Here is a 20,216-nt window from a genome sequence, read left to right as displayed (position 1 = left end):
TTCAACTGAAAACAGAAATGCTTCCAAAACACTGTGTGTGTAAAGCCCAATTCCTCCACATTTCACAATGTTACAAACACAGGCCAGCCTGCGAATCAAATCAGTGTTTCCCGTCTGCTTGCTGTGGCTACTCCCTGGGCTTTCCGAAGTGGCCTGCTTCTATAGTACTGTAGATGAATCTTAAGAAACCACTTGTCAGTTTTCTTACCACGGCTTGGCCGGGAGTTGTGAACATTGGCTCAGAAGACCTGATTTCACGGTGACCGGCCAACACGCCTCACAACTTAGCACTGAGTAGGGCTGTGAGCCAAATTGGCTTTGGCCCTCTGCAGAAAAGAGTTATCCGAAATAACCACAGTAAAGGGATGTGGGGAGGTTCTGTTCTAATCATGCAAGTGAAGCTGGCTAAATTCTGTCATTTTCTAAGATTCCCACAATGAAAACAGCAACTATAAATGTGAAAAAAACACCTCAGGACCTAACTTCACATAATATTACTGACTTGGTTCTCTTTTTCAAGATGCTGAAGACACCCTCAGAAAGGAACCTACGTTATTTCTCATCCTCCAAAGCTTGGCTTCACATCAATCGTTTTAAGAAAATTCAAGAACTTCCACACGCATTAATCCCCAGTGAACTGGATCTTTGTAATATATTCATTCTCAGTGTTTTGGCAAAGTAGCATCATGTCACTGGTTTAATTGGTGGCAGGTTATTTTCCGGCTGTCAAATGATCTTTTCCTATTTAAGAGTCAGAAATCAAAATGCTTACCCATAAAGGAATTGAATAATTTGGAACATGAACAACATAAGTATTTATTTGAAAAACACTTTCCATTTAATTAAAATGGCAAATCAGCTATAGTAGCTTCTTACTACTAATTCTAATTTGCACTCACAGTCATGTTTATTCATCATATTCAAAGATATTGCTCCAGAAAACGATTTCACAAAGTATTCAGAAAAACATATGTATACATACAGTCTCTCCCAAAGAAAGTTAATTATAAAAATAACAAATCCAGGCAATATAAAGCTAAGATACGAAACGAGCTGGCATTTATAAACACAAATAAATAAATATATACAAAAGAGTCTATGCCAATGATGGACAAAGAAAAGCTTTATGATGCAGGGAACAATGATAAGAATAGACGACGATATCTGAGGACCCTAGATGAACACAATGCAGTTAAAAAAAAAAAAGAGGAAAAAGAATTAAAAACAAAAACAGGGGAGCTGAATTGATACTATTCTCAAGGTTAGGCTAACCTAAATTTTGGCTCCACAGCTAAATTCCTGCAATTCTGTTCTGAGGCAACCCAACGAAGGTGCAAAGCCCATGCACGGAACGGAGCGTAGAATTTGGCTCAGTCTTAAATCCACCTGCAAATGCTTTTACTCAGCCGTTTCTTCATCTCTCCTTACCTGATTACTGGAAATTTCTAACTCAGAGTTGACATCGTTGTCAAATATGAAAAAAAAGAAAACATTTTCCCAGATCTGAATGAATATGAGTAGAAATCAAAGCCACTTTGGAAGCTATCTCTCAGTTACTATTAATTAAATAGGAGCTTTGGGATAGAAATATCATAGTAGAAAGCTAATGAAATTCTATCATGAATCTCCAAGGCTTGGGGAAAAGTGTATGAAGATTCAGTGACTATTTATGATTGATTTTCATCTACATGTAACCTCTGCCAGAGTAAGCAGTCTGTTAATAATACGCCTATAGAAAAGGATTTGGCTCTACTGTAGTGAATCTTAGTGACCTTAAGATTTATTATCCTTTCCTACTATACACACTCCTCCCTCGTGAAAGCCAAGCCAGGGAATGCTCATGTCTCCTAGGGCAATGTTCCATGCTGCTGCAAAATGAAATGGTAATAAAACCCCACACCATATTATCTTACCATCCAGTCAAGTCTGGCAAATAGCTTTATGACTAAAGATCAGCAAAAGGTGAGAGGCCCCTCAGATGCTGTACAGCTTGACAACTCTCCTAGGTCTCAGACTGAGAGCCACCTGTTTTTTGAGCAGAGAGAAAGGCTCTCAAGTGCTCAGTCCTGGCTTCTGCCTTTAAGTAGATTGGTGGTGCCAGAATGTCTTCTCTCCTGGTCACTTAGGCTGATGTCTCCCAGAACCTGATACTTCACAGATAACTCAGAGCAAATATAAAGGTACAATATGTACTGAGACCAATTTCTAAGGACCTAGATACAACTCTATCACTTAAAGACAATTTAAATTATCGTCTCCAACACATTCACTAGCAAGCATATTACTTAGGGTAGTTTGAAAATTAAGAAAACTGCTTAATATACATGCCTTGCATACAGAAACCTAATCCATAAAAAACACACCATCTATCTTGCCAGATCTGCTCTGGCTCTTAGAATCAGAGGACTTATGTACAAATGGTTTTTAGACTAGCAGTTGCAGACCCACGTGCTTATAAATTATTTTCATTATGACAAGTTACCCCTATGCCTCAGTTTATATTCTCTGGAACAAAGCACTTGAAAAGGAAGAGGCTTTCTAACTGTGCAAATGGAAATGTCTTAGTCTCTAGGGCAAGAACAGGACCATAGAGTCTCAATGATTATATTTCCTAAAAGGGAGAGACTATTATACACAATATGCTTAATGGAAATTCTTGTTCCTCCCATAAGTCTGTGGGTTCAAACGACAGTAGGGGAGAAAAAACAGAGGTCTAAGGGATTCATTCTTCAACAAGTAGTGGGAAGTCTACATTAATGGAAAATCAACATTATACTTGATTCAAATGTATGGGATTAAATTCTAGTTAATGATGACACTTAAGCCTTGTGTCTTGTGTAGGATAAGTGAAATAGTAGAAATTTACAGGGTCTCATATTAACTGGGTCAAAATTTTGGAAATTCTTTCTTTCTTAAGCTATTAATGTCCTGAAGGTTAAGCATTTGGTAGAATAAGAAAGAATTCCTTCCCAATCTTTGGATCAGACATTAAGTATTCTTTTGTATCTGTGGTTGAAATGTTATTGAAAATGTAGAAATGCTACTGCATTCATAGAAACTAGCACCAGAACTTAGTTATGACCAGTTGTATGTTTCTCACTGTTGAGAAAGATGATGTAGCCAATGGCCATATCCAAAACCTAAAAGTGGGGTGTTTATGAGCCATACACTACACTTTCCTAGCTCTGCCCCTCCCTTGTCTGCTAACTTTAATGTCCCCTGGCTCCCCGAGTTCTGATGAGTCTGATCCAATTATATATTTAAAAAATTCATATCCCCTGTACCTACTGGGTCATGTTACTCTCAGTACTAAAGTTTTAGTGATGGTGGAAATGCCCCCATGGAAGAAATACACTGAAAGACAGATTTTAAAATTTTACAAAAGCCTTCTTAACAAAATACATTCCTCCTATATGAACATGCAGTTACCTAGGTCATAGCACGTTCACAAGTGCCAGTCATAGCTTCCGCAGCTTGCAGATTTTCACATTTCTGTAGACAGACTCTTCTTTATTCTACTGAACACATTAAAACTTTGTGCTGTGGCTGAAGGTGTCTGACATGATAATATTTTTATAGAAGTTATCTGAATGAGCATTGCAATAACCCTTGACTTTATCAATGACCTGGTGGACGGGGATGATTGATGTTTGTTCTCCATCGGCATGGGTCAATTTGGACAAGGACTTGTTCATGGAAGCACTGTCTGAAAGAAATGATACAAAGAGTTAGGCTACAAGATGAGTGGGTGACATGCCTAAGGGCCACCAGACTGGACACTATTTTGCACATTAAAGAAATACATAAAGGAAATGAAGCTCTGTTTCTTTCTTAGGTTAGGTAACAGGCAGCTCCAAAATTTTATGCTTTTCATCTTCAAAGTGCATTCCCATGCATGAATGAATGCTAATTTGCCTTCTAGTAATTTGCGTTGGAATTTGTTTCAAGAAATATTACCGTAAGTGGTATTTTTCAGAGTCAGTGAATAGAATAATTAGAAAATTGCTACAAAAATATACTTGGCAAATAACTCAAAAAAAGCAGGGACAGATTATATAACAAATAAAAGATGCCAAAACATCTATGGAAGAAATGTTTGATGTCCAAGATATGATTTCCAAACAATACAGGGAGGGAGAAATGGGAAGGTGACCATGAGTTGATAGGCACAAGGGGATTCATCATACTGTCCTCTCTAGTTTTTATACATGTTTGACACTTTTCATAAAGGAAGTTTTTATAAAATATAATTTAAAGGATTTGGGGAAATAAAGTGAATGAAAATAAACCTGAAAGGGTATTTTATCAACTATGCCATAGTCTCAGGGTGATGTTATTGCTGATGGCAATAATATCAAAATAATTGATAGTAATAAAGGACTGCTAAATACATTTCTGCTCTGAATTTCTCAAATTAATTCATTAATTTATGTATAAGTTTTTATTTAAATTCCAGTTAATTAACATACAGTGTAATAGTGGTTTCAGGTGTACAATTCAGTGATTCAACACTCAATATCATATACAATTTAAATATTATTTCTCTAGACCCAAAACCTTTCTAAAATTGGTTCAGATAGTCTCTGAAATTCACATAAGCTCTATTATTTATAAATACATATGGCTGTTTTCATTTACCCTATAAATACCTTCTTGTAAGTATCTACACTCCTCCCCTTCCCAACACATTTTGGAGAAAAATTCTACTCAAAAATTAAACACAGAGATTTCACACCAAATGAAGGAGCAAATGTGACCTTTTACAAAGCACTCAGTTCTCTACATTGTATCTTCTCTATTCACTGCAGAAGAAGCTAAAACTCTATGATGAAAAACTGCCTCAAGGAATCATGGCTCCAAATCTGGAATGTTCATTGCAGGCATGTTTATGCTTTGAGTAAGCTGCACCCAGTATGTGACACAACATTAAAAATCCATCAGTAATTGATAAAAGCCATCATCACTGTATCTGTTGTCTTTGGAAATGGCTCAAATTGTTTAACTGTTGTCCTCTGTTGAAACAGACACTAAATAAAATGAAGACTAAAAGAGGAAATGTTGTGTTCATCCCATACTAAAGGAAGAAAGAGAGAATAGATGGCTCATGAAGCACGGCAGAATGATCACATACCAGGACTGGTGAGAAAAAGGTTTAGGGAGTCATTGTAGAAGGGCCCCTCCCCATTTAGCTCTCAGCAAGCTGATTGATTCTGTGTTTCTTTCAGTTCATATATTCACTAGCCATTGGTTTTCTGCTGGGGATTTTTCTATTGATTTAGATATCAGTAACAAATAATTTGTGCTTAACGTTTTTAGAAAACCACACATACTCAAAGAAGCTTCAAGGATACACTCATTTTGCTTCAGTGACAATTTTCAGTGGCTTGACACCTTTTAGATATTTTGATTAGGTCCCTTCCAAATATGTGACCCAATTTTCTGGGTCTTCATAGTCAATAAAGTAAAACTCTGAGCAAGGGCTATATTTCAGTATATATGCTATTCCCAATCCTCTGGTTAGATATTACATCAATAACAATAGAGATTTTGGTTGTAGCTGCAAGTTTGAAAACCAGGGGCTAGGGAAATGAACTATTATTTGACCTAGGCTGAAATGTCAAGCAGACAAAAATCTTCAAAAAGCAGGCTTGGAACTGATAATTTCTCTATTATGACTTCTATGAATGTACCATGACATATCCAGTAATTCATAAGAGCAATGGAAGAGTAAAGAGTTTCTATAACAAACTTCTATAACAAACTTCTCAAGTACTGCTTTCCCCCCCCCCACTATTCTACCTTATATGTGATCCCTTAACTTCAGAGCATGGTACATTTCCTAGAAGGAGCAGCTTGCAGACACCCCCATGCAGAGAAGAGCCAGCACAGCCACAACCATTTGAAATTTCAGAAATTCCAGCTCAGTGCAGGACTGTCATTGTGCTAGCCGAGAAGTATCGTAAAGAACAAGCAATTTTGCTGGCGCAGCAAGAGTCTTAGTTTAATCCATGCAAACATTCTTTTATTACCTTGCAAAAAATTCATGCATTCAAAAAGTAATAGAAGTTTACCTGGATGATCCACTTTTGCTGAAGGAATGCTCTTAGAAGACATTATCTACACCATAAACATATGAATTTCTAGATCAATTCCAAGAAATAAATTAACTAGATATCCATGATGAATATGCAGTGACTTTTTGCATACTCTGAGTGACCCAAGTACACCAGCAGTCCTACTGAGAAATGGCTATGTAGCTAAAGGTCATTCATACATCAGTTGATTGGAAACCATCAATTACTATATCGCAGAAGTAATGTCATATAGCTGATTATATCTTTATGCTAGATGACAAGAACTCATTTAACCCCAAGGGTTTTGTTATGGGAAACAGAAAAACATGAATACATTCCTTAAAAAAAAACATACATACCATTTTAAAATAGCAAAGTTTTTCTTTGGTACCTCAATTTCTGAATTTCCTTTTATCTTTTAGTCAGTTTTATCCATGATCCTTAAATACTTCTAAATATCTCATTACTACTTCCAAAATGTCCCCTGTTCCAAATGATCTACCTGTCATCATCTCTCCCCTGGTGACATTTTTCTAGCTATTCTCACATGTGTTAAGAGGACAACAATTTGGTCAAATCCCTATTCATTCATAACTGATATAGAATACACACTATTTGCCTTTTCGAAGGGTAGGCAACATGAGTATTTTTTTCTTATAAATGAGATTGTTTTCTTAATTTCTCTGCCACCTTATTATTAGTGTATAGAAAATGCAATAGATTCCTGAATATTAGCTTTGTATCCTATAACTTTACTGAATTCATTTATCACTTATAGTAATCTTGATAGAGTCTTTAGGGTTTTCCATATATAATATCATGTCATCTACAAATAATGAAAGTTTTTCTTCTTTCTTACCAACTTGGATGCCTTTTCTTTTTCTTGTCTTATTGCTATGGCTAGGACTTCCAATACTATGTTGAATAAAAGTGGTAAGAGTGGACATCCTTGTCTTGTTCCTGATCTTAGAGGAAAAGCTCTGTTTTCACCACTGAGTATGATGTTAGCTGTGGGATTTTCATATATGGCTTTTATTATGTTGAGATATGTTCCTCTAAAACCTACTTTGTTTTTATCACGAATTGATGTTGTATTCTGTCAAATTCTTTTTCTGCATCCATTGAAATGATCATATATGTATCTAATTTTAAGTTTGACTAAATAAAGTAAAAAATTCATTCATTATAAGTAAAATGTATTTTGTGCCAGGAAACTACCAATTAGGTAGAATAACCTATGTCAGACTATATACCTGTCACCAAATTTCTTACAGAGGTATTTAAAGAAGGATACACAGACCTCTTAATTGAGGTAGACTGTTTGCGTACAGGACTCAGAGGCTGTATCTTATTCTGGAAGAGAGTCCACAGCTTTTATTTGATTCTCAGAAATGTCCTTTTTCTAAGAAGCTTTGAAAACTGCTGTCCTCACCTGTTCCAAGTTTTTAGATCTTAAGAATTTTGGAATTAACAAACTCTCTAACCACTCAAACATTTTTCCATAATGCTATCTTAAATCTCAGGCAGTGGCCATTCCAGTGGCAAGGTACACAGATCGTGGTGCAAGCAGGGACATGTGGAAGGATTCAAATGTATATGCAGGTCATTTGAAATTTAAGTGTTTGCAATGTGAACATTTACATATACACTGCACATCATACTATTTGCAAAATACCAAATATTAATCTCTTCAGTGCCATTTGCCTCTGCTTATGTTTAATAACTAAACAAATTCAGAGTTAAAAAGTTATTTCTATTATCCTTTTAGAAGCATCTTTAATGAGGAAAGTGTTGGGTGCTAAGTGGTGACAGCTGTTTGCTTGAGGTATATTTAGTATTTCAAAGTGGAAATTCTTCTCTTTTCCTTAGAACTATTAAAAGATTGCAACATTTCACACCATTTGCTGGCTATCAAGTACTGCAAGAGAGTCTTTATTTCCACACTGTCTTCAGGATTGGTCATACACATGCTCAGTGTTACAACCTGTGGTCACTGTAAATATCAAGTAGTACCAGGAGATGAACAAAGATGGTGTTTCTCACCATCCTGTATCACTTTCCAAATATTATGTTCTCTATCATATTTATTCAGGGACTTACATAGCGTCTTCCAATAACACATCCAATGGTTAAGGAATTGATTCTCAAATGTAACATACATCCTGGATGGTGTTTCCACCTGTTCCTATGTCAACTTGCCAATTTACTTTCATAGTAAGTTATGAAACATGAAATATGCTTTCTTGTGAATAATTACAACTCAATTTCTATATTTTTTAAGTAAAATCATAACTTTTAAACTCAGATACCGTATTTTAAAAAGAAAACTAATCTTTGAATCAAACGAAGTAAATAATATTCAGAGGCAATAATATGGCTATGTGGATTCAATTTTGGTTATAAAGGTTTAAAAAAAGACAAAATATTCACAAAAGTGCTGGATAAGGTCTTCAAATACATTTTGATTTTCATAAATCTAACATAAGCACCCTCATGGGCACTGTGATCTATCAATCTTCATGATATGGCAACTGCAATAAAAATATGATGAGAAATGTACCAGAGAACATCTTTCCCACCGCCAGAATAACTCACCAGTGTGGCTATTCCTTTTGAAGTAGGTGGTAGAGCTGGATTTAGATTTGGATGTAAGGTATGTTGAGTTGGACCCAATGGAGCTTGAGGACAAAGATTTTCCTAGATTATCAGAACTTTTCTTGATGATATTGGTAGCTGTCTTGCTCCAGTCTGAAAGAAATAATATCTCTTCATGAACCTGCTTTAGGGGGAATATGTCCTGTGAAGAATCATCACCACATTAATAAACTTATCCAAGGCCTCCCATTTTCTTATATGCTAGCAATGGCTCAGAGAAGAGGTTGGCATATGAACAATAATATGAAGTAAGTTTCTTAATTTGACCCGTTGCGCGTATTGTTTAAAATCTGACTTTAATTTTGTAAGGGTGAGAAGCAATCACTGCCAAAAAAAAAAAGTAATACTATTCTTCAAGTATTTTTTTTTTATAATAAGAAAAATCTCTTTGCCTAATAATGTGATTGAGGACCTCAAAAACATGGAAAGGTGCACATGTTATAGTGGAACCCCTGGATGTCGGAGCTGTTAAAGTAGACACAGAGCCCTGGGCAACTCACACCTGGCTGGAATTCATGCTTCTCTGCAGAACAGAAGGGTGAGGCCCAGAGCCCTCAGATCTCCTACAGTCCTAATGTTCTGAGACTCCAACTAAGCATCTTCACATCCTCCACCTTTACAATATTCTGCCATCGGGACTGGGTTGTTCTGACAATGGAAGACCAAATGAGAAAGGTTTCTGATTGACCTCAGGTATAAAACCGATTGCCAACATGCCCCTTTACCTGAGTTGTCTGCTAACCGAAATCTACCACAGCAGAGATGACGCCTCCACTGTTTCTGGACATTCTCCTTCATAGCACAGTGGAAAATAAATATAAATAAGCCTGCGACAAAAGACAATGCAAACATTTAAGCCAATAGATACATTTTTAAAGATAAATCTTGTAAAACACATAGATTCACTTGAAGTTCTTTTTTGTTTGTTTTTACATCTGAGTCACTAAGAAACAAAGATCCTAAGGAATCTTGAAGTATGTCCTAGATGGTTTAATCCTTTAGAACAGAACGCAAAGGTTCAGTTAAAACTAGAATAATTACACAGAGCTGCTTCTGCCTTTGCTGTTCTTTTAAGCAATTATTATGACTTAACCTGAAGATTAAGCTGAAATGCACAGTATTCAGTATAAGAGGCATTTAATATTTCCCTTATACTTACTTTAAAATTATTCGAAAGTACTTCATAAAACTTAGAGAAAAGAGAAAATGGAAAATATCCATAAGTTCTTCATCTATTGTAATTTGTGTATTCTCAGCTGTTTTATATATATGTATTATTGTAAGTTTGGGCCACAGAAAAATGGTATTTTTGCATGTAAAAAATGGCCGAAAATCAGCAAGTTCGGGTGGCTCCACTGGCCTGTTTTAATTTCTCAACATTTTAATACAGAAATATTTCTGTATTGTGAAACAGTCTTCATATTTATAGGTTTCCCCTGAACCCATCAAAAACGAACCGGATCACTAACCGGCTTTGGAAGCCAACCACTTTCAACTTTCTAAGGAGTTTGCTTCTGCATTTTCACCCCCTAATTGATTTCTCCTTCATTTCCTCTATACTTGGTTTTCCCACTGCTTACCAGCATACTCTAGTAACTCTCTGTAAAAATCAAACACAAAATGGTCCTCCTTTAACCCCCAATCTTCTTTTGGCTTCAACTTTTTCATTCCTAGTTCCAAAGCTTCTTAAATGGTTAACTTTTGCTATCTCCACTTCTTCTCAATTCTTCTCTTCTCAACTCACTCCAAACGGGCTACTACCCATAGCTACAAAGCCACTGCTCTTGTAAAGGTCAGCACAACCCCAGCATCACTAACTTATTTTTTGTTCCCATTTGAGTAGACCCCTCAACAGCACTCAGCACGATTGACTATTCTCTCCTTCCTGATACTGTTTTCTCTTAGGTATCTTCCTTATTTGCTTCCTGGTCTCCTTAGCAGATTCCTCAGTTTTACCTGTAAATGTTGACATGTCCATGACTTAGTTCCTGTTTTCTATCTTTTCTATGGCTGTAGAGTCCCAGTAGGTTCTCACCTCCTCTGGGCATGTTGTATGCGTGCCATATGCTAATTTTTACACCTGCCCCCAATCCCCTCTCTTGTCACCACCACCTCCACCAGGACGCCAACCCATGCTGCTTACAGGACACCTTCACTGGCTGTATCTCTACTTAGCAGCATCTCAAACCACTAATGTTCTACACAGACATCCTCTTCATCACTACCCTCACACCAATATCTCAAGCTCATTCCTACCCAAAACTACTTCACAGGCTCTTCTTTCAAATCTTTCCAGTACTGCTCCCTGCTGCTCAGGTGTCAGATCAACTGCTAACTCCTCAAAGAGGACATCATCAACTGATTGTTTCCTTTTCCTTTTCCTTTTATGTTTTAACCTCTAGTCACACCCTTGCACATACTTTTCTCATGGCCCTTATCAGAACCTGATATTCTTGTATTCCTCATTTATTTATTCATTTGTTTTCTTGGTTGTCTCCTGTTGGTAGATAATAAGCTCCAAGAGCAGAGGGATAGGTGTCACCTAGTGCTGTAGTGGCCATTCCCAGAAGGATACCAGGGACTCAGCAGGAACTCTATGAATGTTTGTTGAATGAATAGTATGATTAACTGCTCATCTATTTTACATGAGTTGGCTGAATACTTATATGTATATTTGTACGTGTTAAATGTATTTGGGGATGGGGGATGAAACGCAGGAGTAGAACACTAATTAAGCATCCATAGACTATAATGAAAATATGTTTACGGCAAAAGTTTCTAAAAAGTATGCAAGTTAGATGCACAGGTACTGCCTTAGTAATGTACCATATGAAGCAGAACATCTACATAAGGGAGGGTCTTTTAGAGGATGTGGGGCTTGAACTGAACTTGAAGAAAGCTTTGGGTGGGAGGAGGGGAAGTGTCTAAGAAGGGTGATTCATTCAGTGACCCTTACGCACTGCCAAACAGGAGGAACTGTTTCAGGAGCTGGATATTCACAAGTCAACAAGGTAGACGATTATTGCTTTCATGAAGTGAAATGTTTAGCATGGAAAGGCATAAAAGTAAAAATATGACAGTACATTTAAGGGACATTGACTTATCTGTTCTTTTTTAATGTGTTGCATTCATCAAGAAAACTGTAAATTACACTGTAGTGTATACAATCAGAAAAGTTAGGAAAAGTACTGAAAGTGCTCTCTTTTGATGTATATAGTGAAAGTTGCAAAATATGTCTAAAGTTAGGCGTGTATGTTTTTATGGTTTAATATCGTAACTCAAAATGGCTCAAAATCTTATTATAGAATACATTACATCGTGAACTATTAGAAGAGGAGCCTACTGGATGGGCCCGGACTGCAGTGAAGGACCACGGCTGAGTCTCTTCCTCTGGGATTGATTTCTTGTTTGGTCATCAGTGAGTGCCTGACACTTAGGAGGTGCTCTATAACTTCCTACTGAAATTACTGGTCACCGATTTCAAATGGACAAGTAGCCTATTAAAAAACTCCTGGGAAATGTAAATGCATTTATCTATGAGGGGTATAAACAGATGTACAATGACCTAAATGAAGTAATACTGGGCATCAGTAATATTACCATTTTATTATTTTTTTATGATTATATCTTTTATATATATTTATATAAGTAAAACTATTATTTTTATTACTAATACTTTCTTTTTAAAAATGTTTATTTATATATTTTGAGAGAGAGGGAGAGAGAATCCCAACCAGCTTCTGCACTGTCAGATGTCATGAAAACTGAGATCATGATCTGAGCTGAAACCAAGAGTCAAACACGTAAAAATGAGCCACGTAGGTACCCCATTACTACTTTATTCTTAATAAAGTAATCAGTGAAGGAAATATATCCTAGTGACCTAGTTGTTTGTCTGGAATGATATCAGAGAGGGTAGGGAAGTTCTAATTATATATTTTTTTAACTTTTTATAAATTTTTGAGACAGTGCAAGTGTGACTGGGGGAGGGGCAGAGAGAGAGAGGGAGAGAGAAAATCCCAAACAGGCTCCATGCTGTCAGCACAGAGCCCAAGGCAGGGCTCAAACCCCTGAACCATGAGACCATGACCTGAGTTGAAACCAAGAGTCGGACGCTCAACCAGCTGAGCCACCCAGGCGCTCTGGGAAGTTCTAACTTTATTTTTTTTATTTTTATTTTTTTTAATTTTTTTTTTTTTAATGTTTATTTTTGAGACAGAGAGAGACAGAGAGAGACAGAGAGTGAACAGGGGAGGGTCAGAGAGAGAGGGAGACACAGAATCTGAAGCAGGCTCCAGGCTCCGAGCTGTCAGCACAGAGCCTGATGCGGGGCTCGAACTCACAGACCGTGAGATCATGACCTGAGCCGGTCAGACACTTAACCGACTAAGCCACCCAGGCACCCCGGAAGTTCTAACTTTAAAAGAAACCTCTAATAAATATGAACCAAATTCCAGTCATTCTGACCACAAACGAACAGGCACCCACACAGCTCCTGAAGGTCCTGTGCTATGGACAGGAGGGTGCCAGTCTGCTTGGGCAGGAGTAGCTAGAGAGAGGAGACCTGCCTGCAGACTGGCCTGGCCCAGGCACGACAAATCTCGGAGCAGGGAGAGGATTTTCTTCCACACTTGAAACCCTCAGAGTCGATACCTGCAGGCAATCCACCTTCCTGGGGAGTAGGGGGTAGACATCACTGGGTTTGGATCTCACCTTCACACTGACTGATGAAATCGGGTGGCTTTTCAAAGCCTTCCCGCACCTACAACTCCAATTCCCTATGCAGTCTGCTGACACACAGAATCCCTTTAAAAAGTAAACATGCCGTTTACTATCACTGGTAGTGTGAATAGTCAAGGTGTATAAATGATACAAACTGGTTAACAGCTCTTTTTAAGTTTCCGAGAGGTGGTGGCAGTTTCTGAGTAAAGGGAGCAAGAGGCATGGATGCCTGAGGAAAGGTGAACACAAGTGACAGATTCAGGAGCCCCTGCCTCGGTTTACTCTATTTTTGTTAACTGGGGCATAATCTGTAGGTTTCGTATTTTTGACACACAGCTGAAAATACAGGTAACTATGTGTTCTCCATGTGTTCTTAAACAATTGTTTAGCAAAGTCACATATTAGGGCTGGAAGAGATTATAAACTTCAGTTAGAAACTTTCTTTCCCAAGCATCTCTGGCGACAGGGCCTCCCACTGAGTAAATGATTTTCATTCGTTGAGAGCAGAAGGTGAAAGCTGCCAGATGTTGCTTCCCTTGCGTTACACTCAGCAAATTTTATAAATGTCGTATCTACTGGAGGAAAAAAAAAAACTTCAGAGGTTATGTCTGGTGTTTCGAGGACACTGGGAGAGAACTAATTCTTGGATTCGCTTTGTCACCCTTACTGGGATGCTAACGTGAATTATTTTGAGGGTCTGATGCTGACCAGAGTCACAGAGGAAGAGGTTAAGGATAAGATAAAACTGGCTTAATAAAACAATTTTTTAGATTGTGCAGTGCTGTTCTAAATTATAATTATATGGCATAAGATGACATTGCCTATTTTTAAGCATCTGCATTTGCCAGTAAATATACAGGCATCCAATAAATTCAAGAGACACTGGAATACAAATCAGATTCAAAATCTGAACATCTCCTCTAAACTGCTGTGATAGCAGTCACTGAAATGCTCCATCCCCCACTATGAATTGTGATGCTACGAGACAAAATTAGATGACAGGCATGAAAAATTAGAATTCTTATGACAATATATTTTTAAATGGCAAAGTATTATGCTCATTCTTTAGCCTTGAGATACGTTTCCATTTTAAATTGGAACAGGGTTCTCGTAATAGGTTATTTTACTAGTCATAGGAACTAGACCTTTTCATGTGAATTTAAATTAGTCTGACAATAAATATTATACCCAAATTCTTACAGGACAAACCATCCCTTCTACAGTTCAACTGTGGGAAATGTGGTAGGTATGTGCATCTGGAAGAACGCACATACTCAGTATGGAAAGAAATTGTAAACACTTCAGAAAGGAGGAGGAGAAATGTGGCAGGAGAGCCAAGGGAATCTGGAGGCCAAAGTGAGAAAACAGAGGGCTATTCCCTCCTCAATTCTGAGGGATGGTGTTTTTGTTTTTGTTTTTGTTTTTTGTTTTTTGTTTTTTGATCTATTTATAGATCTTGGTGCCAGAAGCACAACTAAAATCATAAAACTTTAGACTTCTACACTGACATCCAAGGGAATCTGTTTGATTTCTCTTCCCGGTCTATGCTCTGTTTTCTAGCAAATATTTTCCCTTTGAGGATATTCCTATCAACCACACAGCACCTCAAAGAGTATCTCCACACCACCTGGAAAAATATGCTCTTCTAGCTTTCTGGGAAGGGTTTTAAGCTGTGACCAGGGACCAGGATAATTGGCCTTTATTCTTCACACTGACTTACAGCTTTATTTAACTGACCAGGGAGTAGGGAACAATGTCCATAAAAGTTGGAAGCTGAAATGGCTGAAAAGATTTGAATCAGAATTAAAGCCTTTACTTCATCTTGACAGGTTAGTGCTAGTTCCATGAGACCTTCATGTCTCACAAAACAGAGCTCATGATGGTCAGTCCCTCTTTGGGTGTATTTTAGCCTGAAAAACCACTGCTCTAATGAATCCACGCCAAAGTTCCTTAGCAATAGTTTCTTAAGCTTGATAACTGCCTTGATTCTTTATTTTACTCACATGGATTCAGATCCCATGCTGGAACAAGAAGAAAAACAAAAACTTGAACCAATTTTAAATGAAGAGATATCTCACCCATTCTCTACCCACCCATCCCCCCTCACCCTTGTTTTCCTTTTACTACCATCTTTCGCTAATTAGAGGTATCTGATCACTAAAAAAACAAAAATTTAGGGGCTCCTGGGTGGCTCAGCGGGTTAAGCGTCTGACTTTGGCTCAGGTCACAGTCTCACGGTTCATGGGTTTGTGCCCTGTGTCGGGCTCTGTGCTGACAGCTCTGGGCCTGGAGCCTGCTTTGGATTCTGTGTCTCCTTCTCTCTCTGCTCTTCCCCTCTCTTTCTCTCTCTCTCAAAAATAAATGAATAAACATTAAAAAAATTTTTTTTAAATTTAGACCACTATGCAAATTCAAGATGTCTTACTTCTCAGCAAATTTTGAAATTTTCTTATTTAAAATAAATGACTTTTTCAATCCTGACAGAGGATGGTGTCCCAAGGGTGTGGGAGGGTGGGGCTGCCCTTGGGCATTGTCGGGCTGCCCTTGGGCATTGTCAAGGAGGAAAAGGTAAGGAACTCCACCTCCTCAGATCCCCCCAGGGAAGCACACCACAGGCCAAAGCTGGGTCAGCAAATACGATGCAGTGACACCTCTAAGAACCATCTAAACTTGGGGTGAGAAACATTCTGAAAACTCTCATCAAAAAGTGGATTTGGAGGATGCCTGGGTGGCTCAGTCTGGTGAGCGTCCAGCTCTTGATTTCGGCTCAGGTCACGATCTCAGGGTCATGGGATTGAGCTCCGAGTCAGGTTCTACATTGAGCATGGAGTATGCTTAGGGTTCTCTCTCTCTCTCTCTCTCTCTCTCTCTCTCTCTCTCTCTCTCTCTCCCACCCTCCCTCCCTCCCTCTCTCTTCCTCTGCTCTCTACCTCCTCCCACCCCCCCACCCCCACTCATGCTCTTTAGAAAAAAAAAAAGTGGATCTGGTTTTTGATATCTAGTCCTTTCATTGACCTGAGAACACCTTCAAGCAGAATGTTGGAAAAAAAAAATAATAATAAACTTCCTTCTAAGTACTGGCACTATATTCGCTGCAGATGTTATGGTCTGTGTTTAACCTTGGTCTTTAAAAAAGCTATTTAACTATGTATTTAGAAAAAAAAATCCTGAGCCTCAATATTTTGGCTAGGAATTTGGCCCCCACATGGGACTCATTCTCTTTGGCTGATTCTGGCAAAGACTGTGGCTTTCTGAGGCAGATGTAAAATGAGTAGCCAAAGGGATGTTCTCAGATCTTTAGCCTGATTATCAAAAGTTGAAAAAAAATAATTGCCAAGGAACAGTTCCCCTTGGATATAAAAATGAAATCTGTACAGTACAATTCAGGACAGCACATATTGCCATTCTTTTGCGGCTCTAAAAGGTCATTTTCGAGAAGCCGTGGTGGAGGGAAAAAAAAAAAAGCAAACCAAAACCAAAACCTCAGGTCCTCTGCTCCTAATGAGTGCTTTATTAGCTAAAAGCAACTGACACTTGGAGCAAGACTGTCATCAACAAATTCCGACAAATGGCCTCAGTAAACTTTTTCTTACTCTGGATAATAAAGATCCAGAGTCACAATTAGGGGGAAGATTGCAGATGTAGGTAAGTTCAGGGATGCAGGGTAGACTCAGTGCGGGTAGTAATGAAGAGTGAATGGTATCTTAGGTCCACAGGCACAAGTGGTTCTGGAGTTTTGATGGGAAAAGCAATCAAGAATTAATCAAACCACATGTGGGCAAAAAAGGATGCATGCTCTAGATAACTGATTTTCGATACGAATGGTCTAGATTACCTCTAAGTCCCCCAGCAAGCCTGAGTCCATGTCTCTGAACAGCTCATATATTCTGTTGTCACATAGACATAGCCAGCTGGCTGCGGGGCTGGGTTTATGGCTCTCTTTGGGAACCTCCTGAATCCTGCTTTCATACTACCAAGATGCCCTTTAGAAAATTATTTCTCTGTGGCAGAAAATGCCGTGCCAAAAGATGAGTAATTTATTTCCTTGCAGTGTGTAACGTCTCAGCCAACATGATGTCGTCTCAGATGTTAGGGTTTAAAGGTGGTTCCTCTATTTACCTTGGCACCGATTTCCTAATGTTGCACATGTGATTACAGCACAGTTTAACAGTCAGGAGGCTCCTGACCCTTAATTTGATTTAATTTTCTTAGCTTACCAATAAGGTTAAAATAATACTAATAAATATATGTCCCTAAATTGTTTTTTTTCTGAATAAGGGTAAGAGTAAATTACCATTTACTCATTAAACATGTAATTACTAATGGATCTTCTCAATGGATACAGATACTCACTAGAAACTTTGAAACAAAAAACTGAAAGGGCAGTGATTTATTTTTCTTATGCTTTATCCCCTAATATGTAATATGCTATGTTATAAATACTACGTTGTCGATTCCAACTGATCTTAGGGGAGTCATGAACTCTTCTGAGCCTGTTTCTTCATCTATAAAATGGAGACAATACCCTCTTTCTTGGGTACAGACTTTCTACGCTTGTTTTAAGAATTACATCAAATCATGGATGTTGTGTGAGAGTTTTTTTGTAAGCCACAATGCAACTGTGAAAATATAAATTATTTCTGTTGCTCTGGGTATCTTCATATTTTCAAATTAATGGCAAACATTATCTCTGAATAAACTGATAATAACCTTGTGTGTTCGCAATGGCAGCTTATATTTTCAGAATTATAAAAGATGGGCTGATTGTGCCCAAGACCAGCAATCAATATTGTTGAATTCACATGCTTGGAAAAGGAAAATTGAAGACCAAGTTCTTGTTATGGGACTAATTACAGATCTTGATAAACCTGCCAGGAGTGTTAAACTTCCCTATGTGTTGAAAAAACCTAATCTAGTTGATAGTATCAAATATTTTGGTATAGTTAATGAAAAAAAACATACAGTCTGGATATTGTTTATCACTTAAATTTTTTTTTTAATTTTTTGAGAGACAGAGCACAAATAGGGGAGGGGCAGACAGAGAGAAAGAGGACCCCAAGCAGGCTCCGCACTGTCAGTGCAGAGCCCAACATGGGACTCAAACTCACAAACTATGAGATGGTGACCTAAGCCTAAATCAGGAATCAGCTTCTTAACTGACTGAGCCACCCAGGCGCCCCATTGTTTATCACTTCAATTTTTTTTTATTTTGTTTTTGAGAGAGATGCGCATGTGCAACTGGGGGAGGGACAAAGCAGAGGGAGAGGGGTAGAGAGAATCTTAAGCAGACTCCATGCCCAGTGCAGAGCCCAATGTGAGGCTTGATCTCAGGACTGTGAGATCATGATCTGAGCTGAAATCAAGAGTTGGATGCTCACCCGACTGAGCCACCCAGGAACCTCTATCGCTTTTATTATAAGCAACTATGTGCACTTATTTAATCACAGACAATAATCTAATCCTACAAGTATGTCAATATGGTTAAGGGACAGAGGTGCCCAAGGGGACTCTGGCCAAGACCTTCTCAACAATCAGGGAACTGCCTTTTACTTCTTTAAAATGAGTTACATTGTTTTTCCTGAAGTGTAGGCTAATGTTCCCAGGCATGTGAATTATGATATGCTTTTGTCAAACATCTGTTCCCTTTTAAATAGCAATTTGTACACCATACCATTTTCTCAAGTTGTATTCTTCAGAAAAAAATTAAAATTTCAAATGCAGTGATCTGCCAGTTTATCTGGTGAAAGCAGCAAAGACAGTAAGAACAGATATGCAACCCCACCATGGCAAGAGAAGACACAGTTATCTTTTCATCTTAAGAGAAAAAAAAATCAGTGGACTGATTAAAATATAACTTACTCAAGCGAAGAAGAAAAAATAAAAAGAACAAAGCAATGTACTGTGAAAAATTAGAAAATAATAGACTTAGGCTTAAGCTGGATTCAATTCATGATTTCATTTGCCTATTCAAGTAGGTAAAATTTAAGCTGTGACACACAGATTATAATAATTCTCTGATACCACCATTTTTGGCAGTTAAGTTGTATGGCTGTAAATGTACATAAAAAATTAAAAATTCATAAAATAACAAAAATACATATTAAAACTGACCCTTAAAATAAAATATAAAAATAAAGCATGTATAACCTTTTAATATGTAGGCTATGTAAATTTATGTAAGCACCCATATGATCATACATGTATATGTGTGTTTGGGCACCCTCACATCCATACATGCATTTATTTCCAAGAGTCCTGAAAGATAAAATGGATTTTTAGCATGTTTGAACCAAAGTTTTGAAGACATACACAAAAATGGAAAGAAACCTGTTCGCCAAAGCCACTCATGTGACACAGATGCCCCGATCTGACTACAGACCCAGCTTGGACACCTGTCATTCCTGCACACAGCATCTCTAGAACACTAAAAGGTGAGGGGTCCGATTTTCAGATGTTTCATTACAAGCTACATCTGAGATTAAAATCTGTTTGGCATAAACTTAATTTTCATAATATTGTATTACACTCCACATCTTTGGCCACTGCTGAGTCTAATAACGATAGGCTTCAGTTAGCTAGAATATCGCATAAGCAAGAAGACCACTCACCCTGACCATTCTAAAAAAATAATTTTTTTTAAGTTTATCTATTTATTTTGAGAGAGACAGAGAGAGCACAAGTGGAGGAGGGGCGAGAGAAAGGGAGAGACAGAGAATCCCAAGCAGGCTCCGTATTGTCAGCGTGGAGATCAATGTGGGGCTCGAA

At 37.9% G+C, this 20,216-nt stretch overlaps 1 protein-coding gene across 5 annotated transcripts in view; it reads right to left on the bottom strand.

The window, feature by feature from the left end:
• Window positions 1-791: 791 nt before the first annotated feature.
• The window catches only part of ADGRG6 (adhesion G protein-coupled receptor G6), a 142,803-nt gene continuing 123,378 nt past the window's right edge, over window positions 792-20,216 (bottom strand). For 3 of the 5 annotated variants that reach the window (XM_006932061.5, XM_006932062.5, XM_019831319.3), the window contains 3 exons: window positions 9,455-9,556; window positions 8,670-8,822; window positions 792-3,706 (listed from right to left, as the gene is read on the bottom strand). In XM_006932061.5, the coding sequence (XP_006932123.2) occupies window positions 3,528-3,706; window positions 8,670-8,822; window positions 9,455-9,556 (434 nt within the window). In that variant the 3' untranslated portion in view covers window positions 792-3,527. Of the gene's footprint in view, window positions 3,707-6,071; window positions 6,118-8,669; window positions 8,823-9,454; window positions 9,557-20,216 lie in introns of all 5 variants that reach the window. The other 2 variants (XM_019831321.3, XM_019831322.3) reach the window with 1 other exon arrangement.

The sequence above is a fragment of the Felis catus genome, chromosome B2 (assembly GCF_018350175.1).
Source record: "Felis catus isolate Fca126 chromosome B2, F.catus_Fca126_mat1.0, whole genome shotgun sequence".
Taxonomy (NCBI): domain Eukaryota; kingdom Metazoa; phylum Chordata; class Mammalia; order Carnivora; family Felidae; genus Felis; species Felis catus.
This window is presented reverse-complemented; position numbering and strand designations above follow the sequence as displayed.